The 21,473-nt window shown below is 40.5% G+C and overlaps 1 protein-coding gene, 1 long non-coding RNA gene and 1 other non-coding gene across 3 annotated transcripts in view; 2 read left to right on the forward strand and 1 right to left on the reverse strand.

The window, feature by feature from the left end:
* The window catches only part of LOC122093764 (RNA-binding KH domain-containing protein PEPPER-like), a 44,806-nt gene extending 32,385 nt beyond the window's left edge, over window positions 1-12,421 (forward strand). The window contains exons 4-7 of the mRNA XM_042664235.1: window positions 3,761-3,909; window positions 3,990-4,250; window positions 11,614-11,808; window positions 11,979-12,421. Coding sequence (XP_042520169.1) covers window positions 3,761-3,909; window positions 3,990-4,250; window positions 11,614-11,808; window positions 11,979-12,149 — 776 coding nt within the window. The 3' untranslated portion in view covers window positions 12,150-12,421. The remainder of the gene's footprint in view (window positions 1-3,760; window positions 3,910-3,989; window positions 4,251-11,613; window positions 11,809-11,978) is intronic.
* On the forward strand, window positions 4,277-10,924 carry LOC122093765. The gene is made up of 2 exons (XR_006144550.1): window positions 4,277-8,556; window positions 8,655-10,924. It is a non-coding gene; the product is annotated as an uncharacterized LOC122093765 (long non-coding RNA).
* Window positions 12,422-20,737: 8,316 nt separating the features above from the next.
* On the reverse strand, window positions 20,738-20,844 carry LOC122094517. The gene has a single exon (XR_006144832.1). It is a non-coding gene; the product is annotated as a small nucleolar RNA R71 (small nucleolar RNA).
* Between the last annotated feature and the right edge of the window lie 629 nt (window positions 20,845-21,473).

The following is a 21,473-nucleotide window of genomic DNA, read 5'->3' on the forward strand; positions in this document are numbered from 1 at the left end:
ACCTTCAGAGGGAGGACGTCACATTGGACTGTATCTTTAAATCCACCAATAGAATATGTGACCAAACATTTATCTGTGATTTTGAGATTAGTGTTGTTCACCCAAGCAACCTTGTAGGGATTTGGATGTGGCTCTGTCTTCAATCCTAGCTTACGAGCAACGTCTTCAGAGATAACATTAGTGCAATTACCTCCATCAATGACCAAGGTTAACAACTGGTCATTGCACTTCACACGAGTCTAGAAAATACTATTGCGGTGCCAATCTTCATTATCAATGGCTTTCTGAGTGGTCAACACATGACGAATGACATAAAAAGGATGTTGGTCTTCATCACTGAAAGTTTCATTGACTTCACCTGGCGCACGCTCTTCCCTTAAATCAACTGTGTCAGAACCATGTTGCTCTTTAGGAATATATGGTATAGGAGAATCTTTATCAATAAAAGCAATCAAACGGCTGGGACATTAAGCACTGATATGTCCAAATCCATGGATGAGTAGCGCCGAACTGTAAATTTAAAGAATCAGAAAGTTTATCTGAACCACCCCGAGGGGGTGAGTATGGACGAGTAGGCCGTGAAGATGACATTTTAAAAACATGTCGAGGCGGAGAATACGGCCGACTAGGTCGTGAAGAGGCCATAGATGTAGCACTAGCATGTGGTTTGCTAGATGACCTTTCTTGGGTAGGAGGCTGTTGTAGAACGGAACTAGTTCCTCGAGGAAAAGTATCTGTAAAATTTTTCCGATTATATGGGCGTTTCAGACTTTCCTCAACCTGATATGTTACTTGTACGACATCTTCCATGGTAGGCAGTCGACTAGAAGTAAGGGCAACACTAAGTTGAGGGTACAAACCATTGCGAAATTGTGCCACTAATACTTCATCTCACTCAAAATCAGAACGAGTGGCCAAATAATAAAATCTAGCAACATACTCTTCAACGGTCAAATTCTCTTGTTTCAACTGTGCAAACTTGAGATGCATACGTTGCTTGTAATCAGAAGGCAAGAATCTCTGGTTCATGACTTCATGCATTTTAGCCTAAGTAGTGACCAAACCAATGCCTCGGGATTGGTTCTGTTGTTGTTGCTTGATCCACCAGACTCGGGCCATGCCTTTCAGTTTGGCCTCTGCAAATAGGATCTTTGGAGCCTCAGTCAACCTGTACCATCTGAAGAATGTATCTAAGCTATGAATCCAGTCAAAGTACAGTTTTGGATTGTTGTCTCCATAAAAATCAAGGACATCCAATTTTGCTGTTCTTTCTGCTCCATCATCATGTCTACCAGTTCCATATGGTGGTGGAGGTGGTGGTGGTGGTGTATGATGTGGTGGCGGTGGTGGTAGTGATACTGACAGATCCTGTGGAGTGGTGTTGGAAGAATCCCCAGATTGAATGAGACTCTTTCCTTTATCTGCTGCCACCAAACGATCAATAGAAACTTGCATGGATCCCATAGAAACTTGGATAGATTCCACCATTGTCTTAAGGGGGCGTGATCATGGTAGTGGGAGCATCAATTTTTGTATTAGTTTCTCCTTTATAAGAGTTCAACCGTTGAACAACTTCACTATTGGCCACCATGGTGATGATTAACAAAATAACACTCAAAGAATAATCAAAATAATAAATAAATGGAGGCTTAAAGGGCAGTGGCAGAATGGTAATTATCTCTTTTTTTTTTCCAAGGATGGCAGAATTGTAATTTTTTGGAAGTTCAAATTAAACCACAAGGAAGATCACGTGTGGGTACGGGTGCAACTGGGAATAAAGAAGAATTAAAAGATAAAAGAGGGGTAACGTGGGAAATCAGAAAAAAAAAAAAAAAAAAATTCAGTGGAAGGGTACCGTCACCGACAGAGATGAAGCGTAGTAGGAGTATCAGCTATGAGTCTCCAAAGGTGAAACAAGTGAGGTGGGTTTTCGTAGGCTTGGTTGAGGGGAACCGACCCGAGGAGGGATGATCCCCGAGAGCCGATGGTGATGAAGGAGGTCTTCACTGCTTGGAAGTGACTTGCGGCGATGGAAGAACTGGATCGACAGGTATGTTTCTGTCTCTCTCTCTTCACGGCTTCTCTTCTTTTTTTTTCTTTTCTGTCTTCTCTTTTTTGCTGCTTCTTTTTTTTTTTTTTTTTGGGCTGCTGTCGGAAGGGAAAAGAGGGAAAAAAGAGGAGGCGGTAGGGCAGGGAGGATTTTTTTTTTCCTTCTCTGTTAGTAAATAGAGTCGATGCACCTTTTTTTGGCTGTCGGAACCCTATAAAAGGGGTCGATCACAGAACTTGAGAGAGAATGGGGGGTGGGCGGTGAGATAGGGGATCGATTCTTCTCGGAAGAAATCGTTTTTTTTTGGTTTGTCTGCTGCTGTTGTTTGGATATAAGCAGTGGGAAGAGGGAGACGGTAAGACAAAGTTTTGGTAAGAAAGAAAGGGAAATAGGGAGAGAACGAAGGAAGGATCCTTTGGCTCTGATACCAAGTTGATGGAGAACCTTAGGGAAGAAAGGGAAAATCAGAGTACAGGGGGAAAGAGGGGAATCACACTTGCACAAACTCAACACCTTCATTGATAATCAAATCTTATCAAATCACTCTAAGTCTTCAATCGATTACAACCAATATATAGGAAAATAGGAACATGAAATTAGAAACTTAACTGAAATGGAAACTAGCCTAAACTAGGAAACAACCATAAAAGGAAACCAATGCAAGGAAATAAATCTTAACTCCTATGTTCAAGTCTGGAAAGTAGAAGCATGAAATAAAATACTAAGTAAACTACTAATTTTATTTCCAACCATTGTTGGACCAAAACCCTGGGCTGGACCGGTTCTTCTTGGCTCTTGGCTTCCAAAGCTGGTCATGCTGGTCCAACCAGGTAAGGGCAGCCGTATTTGCATCACTGCAAGTTCGACTTCTGCAACAGTGCTGATTATTTCTCTAACTGCCAGATTCAGTTGCAGGTTTCATGAAAGGTTTGATTTGGGAACTGTTGAGGCTTGTCGAAGCTGTATCTACAACTGTCCTTCTGCTGCGATTCATACCTGAAATCTCAGATTGAGACCAGCCCTGGAGATCGAGATTTGTTTTTCGAAGTGCTTCCTGGTCTACCGCCTTGGCCCTGGTTTCTATTGGGAAGAAGATGGCAGGTTATGATATTGCTTTAGGGAGTTGAAGTTGTGGTTATTACAAGAAAGCCCCCTTGTCCTGAAAAGTGTGTTCTATTACAGGTTTTTTTTCTGCTATTCTACTCACTCTGCTGCACCTTTGTTTTTTAGTCTGATTCAGTCAAGTTTTTTCTTATGCTATCTCTTTACTTACTGTGCTGAGTTAGCTATAAACTGAGACATAAGATTCTGATGCTCCTCTCTTAGTACTTTCTAGATCTGCTACCTGCAATCCTAGTGTCACTAGGACTCCTCTGAAACTCCAAAATCTGTTCTCATATTTAGCTCAAAATTTGCTGGCTGAATCTCATAATAGAATAGGGTAATTGATTGGAGTTTGGAACCATTCTGGGATTTCTATTCTGTTATATTTTTTCTCCTTAATCTGGTTTGTTCTACAATCCTTCTGTGAACTAGTTTCTGCTTAGTCTGTCCTAGAGACTGGTTTACATTAATCTGTAGTATTTCCTCTCATTTTGTTTTGCATTATGATTTCGTACTATATCAAGTGCAAGCATGGTGTTTATTGATCTCATGTATTATTTGACTGCAAGCACGGTGTTAATTGATCTCATGTATTATTTGTGCTAGATGAAGTGCCATTCTATGCCACTTCCGATGAGAGAATTGTAGAGATACAGGGAGAATCCTTAAAGGTTCTTAAAGCACTAGAAGCAGTAGTTGGACACTTGAGAAAATTCTTGGTTGATCATAGTGTTCTTCCTTTATTCGAGAAAACAGTAAGTTCTCTACTTCAATTTTGGAAGGTCATGGTTGTGTGACTACAGTGTAATGAAGCTTGTTATTGGTCTTTCATCAGTGTAATTCAACAATCTCACAAGATCGTGGGGTAGAGGCCTGGCCCAATAAAATGCAAAATATGCTTCATACTGCTTCTCAAACTGGTATTAGCAATGATCATTCGATTTCTTTGAAGAGGGATTCTCTATTTCTTGATCGTGAAACTCAGCTGGATTCTCAAATTCCACACTCCGGACTATCCCTGTATGGACAAGACCCTGCACTTGTGGGGTTACGCTCATCAACACTTGGTCGTCCAGCTGCTCCAATGGTTACACAGGTTGGTTTTCCTTTTTATTCAAGATGTGATTTTGAATTAAAACCCATTCATGTTTAGGGGGTCATTATTTCTGTATTGCTGAATGCAGGTCTAACTAGTTGAGGTGCTACCTTTGGTTATGTTCTGTAGAGTTTTTGATATATTATTACTACTATTATTATTGTCGTTATTGCTCCTGATGGTTTTTTCTTGCTATTGTTGCATCCAATATTTTCTCTTTCATCTGCCCCAAGTAATTCTATACTTGCCTTATTAGTTACTTCTATTTAGGTTTATATGAATTGGCTCTTCTAAAGCTTTTGACTCCAGATACTACTTTCCTACTTTAAACTTACTCTCTGCTGTTTTACTAGTATTGATCTATGCCATAAGTTCCTGTCTATATTTTGCATCTACCATATGCTGTTTGCAGTAAAAACAAATTCTGCTTATCCTAATGCACTTGAAAGTCCGTTAGTCCTTAATCCTACTTACCTAGTGTGCATTTATGAGGGCTTATAGTTTATGTAGATTCATAGGCTGCAGTGGAGAATTGGATAAATCCTAAATGTTGAGTTTAGTGCTAAATGAGAACCTCTTTGACCAGTTAGTTGCTTTTAAGTTCTAATCATTGATATCCTGCCTCTCCTTAAGGTGACATTGCCCTTCTCATTATGGAAACATCATTAGGAAGGACCTGCTTCAACCCCGGAGAAAGCTATCAGAACAAATTATTGGAATATCTATTGCTTCATTGCTGTTGAATAATGTATTATTGTGATAATGGGTTTTAGGGGTTATATTCAAACAGACCCTTAAGCCCTTAGGGACTACTTAGACTACTGTAAGGACTACTTATTTTGCTATAAATAGAGGAGGACTGTGCCCATTAAGGCACAAGTCCATTCCCCAAAAATTCTTCATTGTATTAGAGCAAGTCTGATCATCAAACCCCAAAACCCAAAACCCCAGTCCATTACCTTCTTCCTTCCCTACGTTTTAGCCTCACCGCTGCTGCCAAGCCCCACGCCCTTCCTTGTCGTTGCCAATAACCTCAAAACCTTCTCGTGGCATGCCACACATTCCTCCTACCCAACACCTTACAGCCCAACCCTGCATCGCAACCTTGCACCACCAAGAGCGTACGACCCTTGCCAAACCAGAGGATAATCTTGCCAAACCTTCGATCCTCGCCAAACCAGAGGATAATCCCGCCAACCTGCGATCCTTGCCAAACTAGCGATCCGCATGAACACTTCGTCACCCACATCCCTACAATCCTGCACAACCAAGAACCTCTACAACAACTTGCGATCCTTGCCACATGAACCTTTCGCCAAATCTATGAGCATCACGAACCCCTCTGCGAGCATCATGAACCTCCTACGAGCATCATGAACCTCCCTGTGACCATCATTGTTGCAACCCTCGCTGCCAATCCTGCAACCATCATTGCTGCAACCCTCCTTGCACAACCGAACCCAACCGCACTACAACCAAACCAATCGTTGCCACTAAACCTCATCACAGCAACCTCTCGACACTACCAGTTGTAATTCTCTGCACTATTACTAGCAGCACAACTCCTAATCGTAATCCTCCAACTCCACCAAACCATAATCCTACTCCTAACTTGACTCAAACTAAGGGACCCACCCCTATCGAGGTAGCGTCCCGAAGGTTGCCGAAGGCAAGGAAGACATCGCTTGCACGAGGAAACTTCGCAGCCATCCCAGCTTGCGTTAGTTACAAGGTCCGTTCGCTAACTCTACTTCATGCTACTTTCGGTTGTGTGAAGCGAGTGTCTTTAGCCTAATAAACCAACTACACTAAACCATAATCCTATCCTAAACCGACTACAACTAACCCAACTAAACCTAGCCCAAAACCAACTCCTAAACCAAGTAGACCCACTCCTAACCTAACTTGACCTAACCCAAACCAACTTTAACACCCAAGCCCACCTTAACACCTAAACCGACACCTCCCACCCCACCCTACCCCTTATGCGCTAACCTATCCACCTCACCCTATCGACACCTCTACGTCTACACTACCTTGCGGCTTGCGCCCCAAAATTCCTTTGTAAGGAGGGGCGATTTTGTCTCTCATAGGCTCTCTCCCTAGTGGGCCATTGTCTTAGTGTCATTGATACCCTGTATCTATGCTTGATTAGATTTGGCTTGGTCGTCTTTTCTTGTGCTTGCTTATTGACTCTGCACCCATGGAGTCTGAGGATTCTGGGATATCAGTTACTTAGGAAGGTGGGGGACGTTCCTCTAGTCATGACTATCTTCTCTTCCCTACTAGCACCATCAAGTTGGATGGCAACTACTATCTGATTTGGTTTCGATCTTACTACCTGTCGATTCTTGGTCGTGGTTATACCGGGTTTCTCACAGGTGATTTAGTATGCCCTCCTACTGCTGGTTGTGCTCAAGACAAATGGGACGTTGCCAATTGGATGGTGATGTCCTATTTCCAATTGGATGGTAATGTCCTATCTTATTAATTATATGTCCTCTTCTATTGCTCGGACATATCTATTACTTGATTTTGCTGCTAAGATTTGGAAGGCCGCTAAGGCCACCTATTACCACATGGGCAAGCGTTCCCAGTGTTTTGAACTAAGGAAGAAGGTTCATCGGGATACTCAAAAAGAGCTTTATGTGGCCCAATATTACTCTGATATGTAGGGTATGTGGAATAAGATTGATTATTATGAGACTTATCAACCTGTTTTTGAGATTGATGTTGCGTTTAAGAAGCGTGAGGAGGAGCTCCGCGTTTATGATTTTCTGGTAGGTTTCAATATGGAATATGATTAGATTAGGACTATTGTACTTAATCGTGATCCCTCACCCATACTCGAGGAAGCATATTCATCATTGAGGTTGAGAAACGTCGATTTGAGATGTTATAGCTTGTTTCTCAGGATCGATCCGCTTTGGATCCTGTTGCTGGTATAGGTTCCCGGATTACTACTTCATTCTCTTCCGACAAACCAGTTGTCAAGTGTGACTATTGTGGCAAGGAGCGTCACACTATGGAGACTTGTTGGAAGCTCTATGGACATCTTGCTAACTCTCGTGGGCGTAATTAGGGTCGTGGGAAGAACTCCCAAGCGAATCAGCCAGAAACTACAGGTGACTTAGATAGCTTTACTAATGCCGGTGCCTCTTCTACTGATGAAATGGCTATGCTTCGTCATATGTTGACTTAGATGGGATCTTCTACTGTTGCTACTGCTTCCTCTATACCAACAATCATTGTTTCCCTCTCCGTCCACTCAGGTATCATATTTTGTGGCCATAGTGCACTTGTATCCTCGTCCTAGATAATTGACTTTGGGGCTACTGATCACATGACCGGTTTGCACTCCTTTTTTTCTACCTATTGTCCCTCTTTAGGTAATACCAACGTTTGTGTCGCTGATGGTTCCCTTTCCCCTATTGCTGGATCGGGTTCCATTCAGTGCTCTCCTTCGTTATCATTGTCTTATGTGTTACAAGTTCCTAAGTTTACTACCGATTTATCATCCATTGGTAGTATTATTAAAGATTTGAATTGTAAAGTCACTTTCTTTCCTACTCACTGTGTTTTTCAAGGCTTGGTGATGGGGGCAACGATTGGCAATGGTAGAATGAGTTGTGCTCTCTATTACCTGAACACTGGTCTCTCATGGGCTCTACAAACTTCATTTGTTTTGGCACTCTCAGAACTTTTAGGTTGGCATCGCAGTCTTTGTCACCCCCTATGGGGCACTTTGGTTAGATTATTTCCAGCATTAGTTAGACATTGTTCTATGGACTAGTTTATTTGTGATGCATGTATTTTGACATAACAAACTCGGACTGTTTATCCTCTTTCTGATAATAGAAGTACTGTTCCTTTTGCTTTAATTCATTCTGATATTTGGGCCTTACCCGTCGTGTCTTTGTTCTGGCTATAGATGGTTTTATACTTTATTGATTGCAATACTCGTTCCACTTGGATTTATTTGTTACATCATAAGAGAGGTTTTTCAGTGCTTTCGGGAATTTCATTACATGGTTAGCACACAGTTTGATGCAAAACTCAAGATACTGCGAACTGATAATAGAAAGGAATATATGGATGGCTCCTTCAAGTCTCACTTGGTTGATCATGGGATCATCCATCAGACTAATTGTGTGGTTACTCCAGAACAGAATGACGTGACTTAACGTAAGAATCGTCATCTACTCGAGGTTGTTCGCTCCTTGATATTTGAGATGCAAGTTCATGCTCCCTATTGGGATGAGGCTGTTCTCACTGCTGCCTATCTCATCAATAGGATGCTTTCACGGTACTTGGTTTTAAAAGTCCCATTGAGTTGTTATTCGGCATACTTTTGTTGTTCCTCCAACGGTCTTTGGTTATGTTTGCTTTGTTTGTAATCATCAGGTTTCAGGCAAGCTTGATTATCGTGGTTTCTGGTGTATTTTTTTGGGCTATTCTCCCACTCAGAAGGGATACCGGTGCTATCATCCACCTTCTTGATTGCTCTTTGTTTCCATGGATGTGATCTTTCGTGAGATTGAGGCTTACTTTCCACGTCTTTAGGGGTGCTCTTTGGTGGTGAAGAGGTGATTCAAATTCCTACTTTTGATTGTCTTTTATACCTTACTATAGATGATGGTGCTACTCAGAGGGATATTGGAATAAAGACTACTGGTTCAAAGGTTTCCATTGGTCCAAAGGTTACTGTTTAGGGGGAGCCATCAATTCAGGTGCAGGAGGCTCCTATTCATGGGAGAGTCACAGATTCAACAGAAAACACAGGATGATCCAGTGATACATGTATTCTCTCGTAAAAAAAGAACTGAAACTACTTCTGCTACTCCATTGCTTCTCGATCCAGAGTCTTCTCTTCTAGGTATAACGTTTCCCCTCACTTTTGTTCAGTCTTTTGATTTTCCTATTGCTCATAGAAAAGGTAATGGGACTTGTACTCAACATCCTATTTCTCACGTGGTGTTATATAATGCTCTCTCTCCATCATATTGTGCATTTGTCTACCTTGTCCTCTTTTTCTATTCCTAAAACTTGACATGAGGCAAATGCAAAACCTAAGTGGAAGAAGGCAATGAATGAGGAGATGAGAGCTCTTCACAAGAATAATACATGTGATCTGGTTGTTCTTCCCCTACAAAAGTGACCAGTTGGCTGCAAATTGGTGTTCACAGTCAAGCATAAAGGCAAGACTGGTGGCAAAGGGCTTTACTCAGACTTATGAGATTGATTATCAGGAGACCTTTGCACTTGTAGCAAAAATGAATATAGTTCGAGTTATCATCTCCTTTGCAGTGAACCGAGGATGGGAGCTACAACAACTAGATGTCAAGAATGATTTTATTCATTGAGAGTTGACTGAGGAAGTATATATGGACATTTCACCTAGATACTCTAGTTCAGAAACACAAGGCAAGTTGTGTAGTCTGAAGAGAGCTCTGTATAGATTAAAGCAATCTCCCATGGCATGGTTTGGTCGTTTTCACAAGGCTATGATAGCTGTTGGGTTTACCTAAAGTAATGCTGATCATACTCTATTTATTAAAAGGGTGGGTGACCAGATTACTTTGTTGATAGTGTATGTGGATGATATTGTTACCTGCAATGATACATATGAAATTTCTAAGCTCAAGGCCTCTCTTGGTAAGGAGTTTGAGATCAAGGACCTAGGAAGGCTGAAATACTTTCTTGGCATTGAGGTGACATATTTAACCGAGGGAATTGTTCTCTCCCAGAGAAAGTATACCTTGGACCTCCTCTTAAGAGACTACTGGTATGTTGGGGTGTAAACCCTTGGATACTCCTAATGGTGCTAACTCTCATCAGAAGTAAGGAAGTTGAACCTGTTGATAAAGGTCGGTATCAAAGACTGGTTGAAAGACTCATATACCTATCCTACACAAGACCAAACATAGCTCATGCAGTAAGTTTGGTGAGTCAGTACATGCATGATCCCTATTTCTCACTTATGGTTGTTGTGAACCGTATTCTTAGGTACTTGAAGACTGCACCAGGAAATGGCATTTTATTCTCTCTACAGATCACATGAGGATTAAGGCATATACTAATGTTGTTCTCCAGATGATCGTCACTCGACTATTGGCTACTGTACATTTGTTGGTGGAACTTGTTTATGTGGCGTAGTAAGAAGTAGTCAGTTGTGGCGCAGAGGCTTAGTTTCGAGCTATGGCACATGAGAATTGTGAGCTACCTTGGTTGCAGTCTCGTTCATGACCTGGGTGTTTCCATGTAGGTGCTGATGTTACTATATTGTGATAATAAGTCGGCCATCAGCATTGCACACGGCCCTGTTCAGCATAACCGTACCAGGCATGTCGAGATCGATAGACATTTTATCAAGGAGCAGTTAGAGCAAGGACTTATCTATATTCCTTTTGTGCGAAGTGAAGATCAGTTAGCAGATGTTCTCACAAAGGGACTTAGTAGTAAATCTTTTTATTTTATTTTGTCTAAGTTGGGGTATGTGTGATATCTATGCACCAACTTGAGAGGGAGCGTTGAATATTGCTTTATTGTAATAGGGGTTATATTCAAATAGACCCTTAAGCCCTTAGGGACGACTTAGAATACTGTAAGGACTACTTATTTTTTATAAATAGAGGAGGAATGTGCCCATTAAGGCACAAGTCCATTCCCCAAAATTCTTCAGTTACCACTGAAGAGCGTGCTGTTTTTCTCTGTCGTGTGTGGTAATTGCGGAAGGAATCAGTCTACTGGCATTGTTGCTGCTTATATTCAAACTCAATTATTAGTACTTGGTTTCAATTGATTTGGTTCTCCAAGATGCTTCCAAATAGCTCACCTCAATGAATAAGTTATCTGCTATTTACCAAAATCCCCAGAAAAAAAAGAAAAGAAAAAGTTAACTGCTATCTGTGCTCTTGTTTCACATAATTAGCAGTGTATAGCCAGTACGAAACCTCCCTTGGAACTGATCAATTTTTAATAACTTGAAACAGTTGGGAGTAAAAACTACTGTCCTCAAGGTGCTGCTGCTGAGCCCTTATCTATCAAGATTTATCAGTTTATGACTATCTTAACCGATAAAATTGCTGAAGAGGATCTTGTACAAATTGTCATATTCCACCGTTGATTTCAAAGGGAATAATGGGGCTAGATATTTCATTTATATCCACCCCCCAAATTTTTTTCTTTTGATAATTAAATCCAAGTCTGTCTTTGGAAAATTACAGCGATTTCCTAACTCTACTCTCTTGTGAACTCTGATACTTGGAAGTCTTGGTTTTGAAGCTTGATCCTACTTTATGTTTTTCGAATCCACACATGCTTTGTCCTTAACATCATTATCTAACCATTTCCTTAAATTTAGATTACGCAGACAATGCAGATACCTTTATCCTATGCAGAAGACATTATTGGGACTGGAGGAACTAATATTGCATATATTCGCCGTACCAGTGGAGCCATCCTCACTGTTCAGGAGAGTAGGGGTCACCCAGATGAGATCACAGTGGAAATAAAGGGATCCTCATCACAGGTTCAGACAGCTCAACAACTTATTCAGGTCAGGGTTCATGGTTTCTCTCTCTCTCTGTGCACCCTAACTTATTTTTCTTGGCATAAAAACAGGACGCCTTGACATTTCTATCCATTGTTGTTTAGAATCGTCATGTAAAACAGGATGCTTAGATATTTCCAGTCATTGTTGATAATCTCCTTTACTATTGTCTGCAGGAATTTATGAGTAGTCATAAGGAGCCCATCTCAAGCAGCTATGGCAAGTTGGACACTGGGTTGAGGTCTTACTCACAACTGACTAATACTTCCTATCCATCATCATCCTTGTCAACACAACCACTTGGTGGATATGGATCCTCTGGAGGATACAGTAGCTATAGGCTCTAAATAGTCATTGGATTTATTTCCCTGTATGGTATAGTGGATTTCAGTGAACTTGGATGAGCAGTAGATTTATTTTCCGTTGGTTGTCTGTGGACTAGCATTGGCAGAGTCCTAAAGCATACCTTCCCAGTTCCCACATGAAGCTGGAAACTGTGTAGCAAATTTTCTTACAGCAGGGCATTTGTATGCTGGAGCTTGCCTAAACATCTCTTGTTCAACATTGTAAATAATTTCCTCCAAATTATGGCTGCAGGGTCTTGTCCTGTATGGTGCAACTGTGCTAGATCCAACTCAAATTGGAAGTGCAAACTTTGTTTCACTAGTTAAAAAAAAGAAATTGAGGTTGGGGGGGTGGGGGGAAATGAAGGGTGTGAGTATTTTGGTGGGTTAAAAATTTTCCACATGGCATGTGAAAGTCTAAATTTTGTGGACTGGTGGATTTCTAGGTTCTTTGCTAACAGGTCAAGCTTCAGCCTCCAAAATGAGTTTGCCCGGCAAAGATAGCAGTGAAAACCCAAGATTTAGAGCGTTCATAGTAGTGTTGTTGTTACAGCCAAGTTATACACCAGAGTGTCGGTGTCGGTATTGGTATTGGTGACTTATGAAAGTATCAGTCTACTGTTTTGAGGGACGAAATATAGGCAAAAGGGGGTGGGGAGCCAACCTAAGTATAGGCAAAGGGATTGGGTAAGAACTAAGTATAACAGTAGAAAATTGGTCATCGGTAGATCCCACCGATTGATCAGTGATTTATTGGTGACAGCAACCGTGGATCTGTCTGTTCCAAATTGTATCATTTGCCCATGGGACCTGTTGTACGAGAAGTGACCTTTGTACCCTTGTCTTCACACAACATGGGACTCACCTACTCCATTCATAGTCCTTGTCGAGGTGGTGGACTCCCATGGCTCGACAAACACGTTAAGTCATTAGGCAAAAACTCACTGGACAAGTAAACAGACCTTAGTGAGCTTAGCCTATAAATAAAAAGAAGAGCTTGGGAGCCCATTACATCGACCCTAAAAAGGTGGGAGAGGGAGAGAGAAAGAGAAGAACAAGAGGAAGAGAAAGAAGGAGAAGGAGAAGCTAGGCCACCCCCAGTTTGTTGTTGACACTTCCTTAGGCAAGGGAGTCCCCTATCCCTTTTCTCTTCATTTTGGGTTGGGGTAGACCTAGGTTTCACGATTTTGCCGGATTGGTGAGGTACAACTCAACCCCGATGACCATAGTTGTTGGGAACATACCTACACTCCAAAATTGGTTTTGATGATAACAAACAAATAGTTATTTAAAGGTAATTTACAACACCACCCCCGAAAGAATACCATTATTAAAGAAACACCCCCTGCATAATATCAAATTACACTTACACCCCCTGCCGTTAGTCTCTGTTAATTGAGGATTTATAACGACGGTTTTACTTTTTACTTAAAACACATGACCCAATCATATTTTACCTTAGCCCCTCAATACCCTTTACCTTCACTCACACATTCACAGTGGATTTCAGAGGAGTGAAACCCTTCTCCATCCCAGCGTGGGTGCTCGGTGGTACTTCTTCCTGTGCAACTGTTGGCGCCGCTGAAAACCCACCCACAATAAAACGCCTCTCTTTCTATTCTCTTTCCTTGACCTCTCACTCCAAGCCAACCCTTTCATCCATTTTTTCTCCTTGAAAGAAACCCAAAATCCATGGGGATCATCGCTCGGAGAACGTTGCGAAACATAGCGCCGTTGATCTCGCAGTTGGCTGATTCAGTGCCCGGATCGACCCAGGAGACATAGAAGATGTGGGTAATGTCGATGAGAGGGGAGAGCTTGGCGATCATTTCGTCGCCATGGGAGACTTCGCATTGGATGTAGTCGATGGAATCAATCCTTACTAAAAATGAAATATTTTAGTTTCAAATTGATGACAATATAATGAGGAAACAGAGACAATTGAAGATGAATCGACAATTCAGAATTACCTGTATTCTTCATATTTATCGAAATTCTCCCAATCGTTCCTGTGCCTGTTAGCAGCCATATTATAAAACGAAAGCAATGAGAAGAGTAAACCTATCGTCCTTAACACCACTTGACCCTCTTCAATGAGAAGAGCAAACCAATCAACCCAGGAGACGTAGAAGATGTGGGAAACATCGGTGAGGTAGGAGCTTGGCGATGGTTTCGTCGGTGTTGAAAATGTTGCATTGGATGTAGCCGATTCAATTAATCCTTCCAAAATATGAAATCTCCCAATTGGAAAAAATGTTAATGAGGAAACAGAGAGGATTGAAGATGAACCGACAATTCAGAATTACCTATATTCTTCATATTTATCGAAATTCTCCCAATCGTTGCCATGCTTGTTAGCAGTCATAATTATAAACGAAAGCAATGAGAATACTTGATGACCTGCGAATCCTTTTGAGAGAGAGAGAGAGAGAGAGAGAGAGAGAGAGAGAGATCAGAGCTACAATGGAATCTCCAGGGATGAAAAATTTATCTATTGGTCGGAAAAGGGTGGTCGAAGAACTCAATCGGGGTCGCGAATTGGTTTCCAAAATTTCAGAGTATCCTTTGTACTGAAGATCATGGATCGGTCACAGCAAAGGAGCTGGTTATCTTGTAATCCTTCACCCAAGCTCTTTCAGTACTCAGTTCCACTGAGTCTGGTGAGTTCACCTTGATTCGTTGACTGCACAATAGGATGGAGGGAATGAGGATATGTGATGGGTTAGGGGTTAAGAGAAGGTTATATTAGGTACATCACAATTTATAAGGGTATTTTCGTATTTAACAAAAAATAAACCAGCTAATGTCAGCACTTAAGGTATATTCCTTAACAGAGACTGACGTCAAGGGTTGTGAGAGTAATTCGGTATTGATGAGCACATTTATGTGTGAAATCTTAGATAGTAAAGCATATATTTTTATGTTGAGTCCCGATTGACACTGAGAGGGGGGTGAATCAGTATGCCAAATATTTTTTCATTTTTCAGCTGTACCCCTGATGTGACAATCACTATATGTACTTCAATAGCACAGTTTACTGATGCTGCCTAGAGCTGTTATGTATACTACTGACCATTCTTATTGTTGCACGGAACTTACTCACATAACTTGTATTGCTGTCCAGAGCTGTCTCATAAACCTCACACGGTAATCACTGTCACATACATACACAGTCGTATGCACATCCACACTGCACCACCAAGTGCTGAGGTTTACCAGATGTACACACTCATTCTGCAGCCAAGCACTCCAATCCACAATACAAATACGAGCATACACATCCATAACACAAGAAATACGTGCTTTGGCTAGTTGCCTACATGCATAGAGTAATGCCCACTGCCGGGCTCAACATTTACTCAATACTAGTTATGACTGCACTCACAGCTAAGGGAACACATTCCCAGTTTTCACCAACGACATACAATGGCTAGCTCTTCACCCTAGTTTTCTCAGAATGATTTGAGAGGCTGCACCCACAGCAAATATGTATAGATAGTTGTAACTACCAAGGAACACATAGCCCCTGTGTCTAGCACCCACTGAACACTAATAAAAAATAAAATTGGGCTTATAACAATGTCCTATAGTGAAGCACTCATACATGCAAATTTCTTCCAAATAGACTACAACTATCACTTAGGCATTTTATCAAACATCTTGCCTACAATGATTTATAATAATAGAAATTTGACAAAAGTGAGGTTACCTTGGCAAGGAGTAACCGTCAGAGATGCAATAATGTCGATCTCCACTTGATGAGGACCACAACCACGTTGTCTCAGTGCCGCCAATGCTTCAACCCCAGTTGGCACTTGGGTTTCTTGAAGCAACTCACAAGAACCAAATTCTAGGTTCTTATTCTTCTTCTTTCTTTTCTCCTTGTCTTTACTTTCATGGAGCAACAGTGGCATTCACATTCACACACACACACTCCTCTCTCTCTCTCTCTCTCTCTCTCTCTCTCTACTTCTCCTTTTCTAGTCTTCCTTGTAAATAAAGCTTTAATGGAAAAATAGTATTCTCAACAAGAACCATCAAACTCCATTAATTGGATTTGAGAAAATCTTTCTTGAGAGGCATTCAAGACACACAAAAAGAGTGAAAAACTTCTTCTCTATTTCCCCTTCTTCTCTTCTCTTCCATTTTCTTTTTCTTTCTCTTGGCAACAACCAATAGAGCTTACTGCCTTAGTTTCTAGCAGCTTCCTAAGCCTCTAATGGGGGCTATGGATCAAGTGCAAGAGGATGGAAGTCTTTCATTAAAACCCTTAGCCTACCACGAGCTTCAACTCATTTTTCCGATCACCTCAGCAACCTCTCTACTTGATTTCTTCCCTCTGGTGTGTAGATCTCGAAGAGATGAAGAATCTCCAACTTGAATCGCCCAAATCAGAGTTAAGATGAGGGAGATATGGTCATTTGAAGTTGGACCAACTAAAACACTCAAAATAGAATCTTCAGAGGTTGGCGTAGGATACACCGGCGACACGCGCAACAGGTGCGTAAATCTGAACGTATATCTCATCAAAGGGAATCTCTTAATCTAGACAATCTGATTAAAATAACGGATAGTAAATTTCAGCCACAAGATTTGAATAAGGGAGTCAATTGATGACGTCATGCTAACGTCAACAGTCAGCTGTCAGCTGTCACTTTTTGTTGTCGATTTTTGATTGGTTACTTTTTTCAGATTTTAAGGGAGCTTGTCTCCCACTCAAAAAAGTGAAAGGCTTATCAACCATTGGATCCGAATCCTTTAAGATTGGCTTTAATCAGATCTCATGAGATCCTTTAGATCGGAATCTTTTTAATACCTTCTATGCACACGCGAAACACCACAACATACCTTGATAAGGTGTAGCACCAAAGCATCATAGCTTATGCACCTAACCAATCAAATTCCATGCACAAGCATCTATCTCATCCATGTCAGCACAAAATCTCAGCAGCCTTTGGATGGACATCAAGCCTACGTGGTCGAATTCAGACCATCCATTTCACTTCCCTTTACTCCTCTTTATTATAATCAAGCCCCTGCCTTCATATATTTCAGTACTTAAAGACCCCCTGCAACTCAGACCTAAAAAATCTTGAAATTATACAAAGCCCTTCAAATTTCAAAAATAAATTCCAAAAAATCCACCCAACACCGAGAGTAACTGATGAATTTTCGGTTTAGATTTTCAAACCGGCTTCACGGAAACACATAACTTTTTCATATGATATCCGATCGAGATGAAACAAAGTGTGTTGGAACTGTGACTGGATGCTCTATGACTTTCCAGAAGACCAGATCATCTGACCCAACTATGTCAAAAGACCAAAATACCCCTAGACCTTTCCAATGACGCATCTTTCTCATACGGAATTGAAACTAGATGAAATCAAAACCGTTGGAAAGATCGAATTTGTTTTGTATCGTTACATGGAGAACACTTCCTTTAAAAAATTCATCTTTAATACCGAAACTATCCTCGACTGCCACAAATGCCATAACTTCTTCATACGATATCAGAATGCAACAAAATCAATGCACTGGACTAGAATAATTATAATCTATCTTTTTCATGAAGAAACAATCTTCCAAAAATGTCTTTTTCACTATCAAAATACCCCCGAGAGTAAATAGACCAATTTTACTAGTTTTGACCCAAAAACCCGCACCACATACTAAGGATGTATCAAACCACTCCATGTATACCAAGTGGCTCTGTTATCTCATTGGTGACACTGGACACTACCAGGTCATCATTTTCATCCATGTCACCCAAACTGGCCACGTCATCACCACCACGTGGTCGGGTTGCCAACAAGGACAACCATACAACAACATTTTACATATTTAGAATGGAGCTACCTTGAGTTTTAATCTCTTTTTGCAGGTTTTGTATTTTTAAGGCCTTAAGGATTATCGAACTCTGAACTCCAATTTTACACATAAAGAGGTTCTGTTTCTTTTTATAATTGCGAAGAGGACGAAATTCAGAGCAAGATGGACATGTTACATTAAAATTATAAATCCGTTTAAGATGGATATGTTACATTAAAAGTACAAATCCGTTTAATCACCCATATAAGTGATCATTCTTTTCGGGCCAGAAAAAGAATAATGGACCAGAACTGAACCGAGATGCATAACCAGCCCGTTTGCAGTTATCCTAGGTGTGCAAGGAATATCCCAAATGCCGACAAGAATTGATGGACACCCCTTGAGTGATTGAAGATTCTTTTTTGATAACAATAACTACCTAGCGTAGTTGGTGAGTTGTGGTGTGCAAAAATCCCTTACTCACCAGGAGGTCTCAAGTTCGAACATCTTGGTTGCTATTTTTTGGATATTTTTTTTGGAAGATTTTGGTCAGCCAAGGGAGGTTGTGCGCAAGTTTGAAGAAGAGAGAGAATATAAGAGAAAAAAATAAGAAAAAAAGGAAGAAAAAATCTTGGAGATTCTCTTTCCTATTTTCTCTCTTTTCTTTCTACTCTCTCCCCTCCACCTCATCACACACGATCACCAAAGGATTCCCTTGGGCATCCTTCTCTTCTCTACCCTATTTTTTTCTCTTTTCTCTCTTCTCTCCTAATTTCCACCTCACCACAATAGAATCTCAAAAGATCTTACTTTTTAGAAACCAATTCGTTGGCTTCCCTCCCCCATTCTCTATATAATAGAATCAACACAAGGGGAGGGCACACTTCTCTTTTAGGGTTCCCTCTCTTCCTTTCTTTTTCTCTAGTTTTCATTATGCTCTCTCTTTTTAGTTCTAGTTCTAGTTTTTTGTTTTTTTTCTTTAAACACTCTTGTAATTTGGTTTCATTAAATTAATACAAAGTCTTTTATGCTTATTTTTTTATGCAATTCAAGTTATTCAAAGGTGTACTAATTTTAATTTCTAGTTCTAGGCTTAGTTCTAGGTGACAAGAACAAGTTGTGAAGCATCTCTTTCAAGTGCAAGTTTTTCTTCATGATTTGTTTTCTCCAAGCCTAGCAATTATAGATTTGATTTAATTCAGATCTGATTTTTAGGGCTGATTGTATTTCAAATCGATCAAGTTTTCAGTTCAAGGACGGCAGTTCAAGTAAGTAGGCTTCTTCATAAGTCTTCTCATGCCCCCTCTCATTCCCTCTTCTTGCTACTCATTCATTCTTAATTTAGGATTTAAATTTCAGTTTTTTACTTTGATGCTTTCCCTTTCCCCCAAGCTCCTTGGCTAGATGCATATGTTGACTTTGTCCCTCTCTACCTATGGAACCATCCTTTTATTTTGATTATTTATATTACATCCCTTCCCCCTAAGTCAAGTAGAAAAACCTTTGTAAGAGTACTCTTTGGTTAAGTAGGGAAGCTCATATTATTTATGGTGCATCCCTCAGGCTAAGTAGAGATACCTATTTGTGTGCCTTTCTCTAGCTTTATTTCCCTTTTTATTTTATTTATTTATTTTTCAGCACTTTTTCTTTTACTTTCAGTTATTTTCCTTTTAATTGCATGGTTTAAGTATTTAAATTCTTAGATGACTAATGGTTAGGATTAGATGTGAATGGTGAGGTCATTCAATTTTTATTACAATTTCAATTCTAATTTTTCTAGATGTGTTGGTTAGGACATTTCTCGATGCATTTGTTTTAGGTCGGTAGTTAGAAGTAGATCACCATAATCAATTGTTACACTTTTGCATTACTAAAAGAAGCTAAAAATAATGTGGCTGCTCTCCTTGTGTTTGACCCTTTAGCTACACTGATCCGTACTCTTGCAGTTACTTTTAAAAATTCAAACAAGTTTTTGGCGCCATTGCCGGGGAGACAGTTCCATGTTATTTTTCACTTTCTTTTGGTAAATCAGAGTGCTTTGTTTTGTTTTTGTTTTTCTTTTATTGAATTCATAAGAAGAACAACTTGCAATAATAGTTGTATCGGTGGAGGTCGCCAAGCCTCACAGTATAATAAAGATAGGTATTGCCCTGTAGCAGTACCTCAGGAATTAACACGAGCAACCCCGGATCCCTGTCGATAAGCTCACACAAAAAAAATTAGAAAAATTTTTTTCATTCTTTTGTGTTTGTGGTTTGTCTTATTCTAGTTGTAGATAGTGTTCTGTTGTATGAGTGCTGGGTGGGTACGTAATACTGTGAATCGGTTAGAAAGAAGAAATCCAACAAGTAGAGATCCTATACGTATACTCTCATCAATGCCTTTCATTATGGGAGACTTAGACCAACAGCAAAACCCTCCACCTAAATCTCTGAATGATAGGTTTTACCCTGCTAGAGTAGCCCAACCTTTCTGCATAGTTCTCACAAGCCCAGGACAATAATTTTGAGCTCAAATCTCAAGACATCACTATGTTGCCCGACTTCCATGGGTTGACCTCTGAGGATGCATACCTATTTCTAAGGGAATTTAAAGAGTTATATGTTCTAATTAAGATCCAATAGCTTTTTGATGATGCTGTTAAGCTTAGGTTCATCACTTTTGCATTGAAAGACCAAGCTAAGAAGTGGTTGTATGGGTTACCCACAAATTCCATAACCTCATGGGAACAGTTCACAGTTGTCTTCCTTAAGAATTTTTTCCCAATTCACAAGACTAATAAGCTTAGAAGTGATATCCTTTAGTTTAGGCAAAATCCTAATGAGTCCTTTTCTAAACTTATGGAGAGATTCAAGGATCTACTCCAAGAATGCCCTCACCATGGCCTAGACTTATGGCATTTATGCCAAGTAATTTATGAGGGTATTGATTACGCAATTAAACAAATGATAGAGTCTATATGCCCTGAGGGGTTCACATCTTTTACAGATGAAGGAAAGGCATGAAAATTCTTACTTGACTTAGCTGACAAAATCCGTGAGTGGAAATCAACCTAAGAGAGCGAAAGAACCATAGGAGGGAAAGGATATTTTGTGGATGCGTTAGTAGCCAAGGAAGCCCACCTGGATAGCCAAATCAAAAGGATTGAGGCTCTTGTTCCTAGAGAGCCATCATCAGTCAATATGGTTAAGATGTGCAATTGGTGCCAGTCCCCTGGACATGTTATGGAAGAATACCCCAACACCTCTAGGGGTATTTCCAATGAAAGTGTTAAAGCCTTATATCAGAATAATCCATATAGTAACATTTACAATCCAGGGTGGGGAAATCACCTAAATTTCTCTTGGAACTAGGGCAACCAAGCAGGGCTCCCAATTTCCATAGTCAAGGTCAACCTGGACCCCAAAGGCCTCCCTTTGCACAATAACCTTCTGTCCCAAATACTTTTCCTATGCCAAATGTAGGACCTCAGGCTAGTTTCCCTAGGCCTTCTCTCCTATCATCTTATTAGCAACC

The sequence above is a fragment of the Macadamia integrifolia genome, chromosome 11 (assembly GCF_013358625.1).
Source record: "Macadamia integrifolia cultivar HAES 741 chromosome 11, SCU_Mint_v3, whole genome shotgun sequence".
Classification (NCBI taxonomy): domain Eukaryota; kingdom Viridiplantae; phylum Streptophyta; class Magnoliopsida; order Proteales; family Proteaceae; genus Macadamia; species Macadamia integrifolia.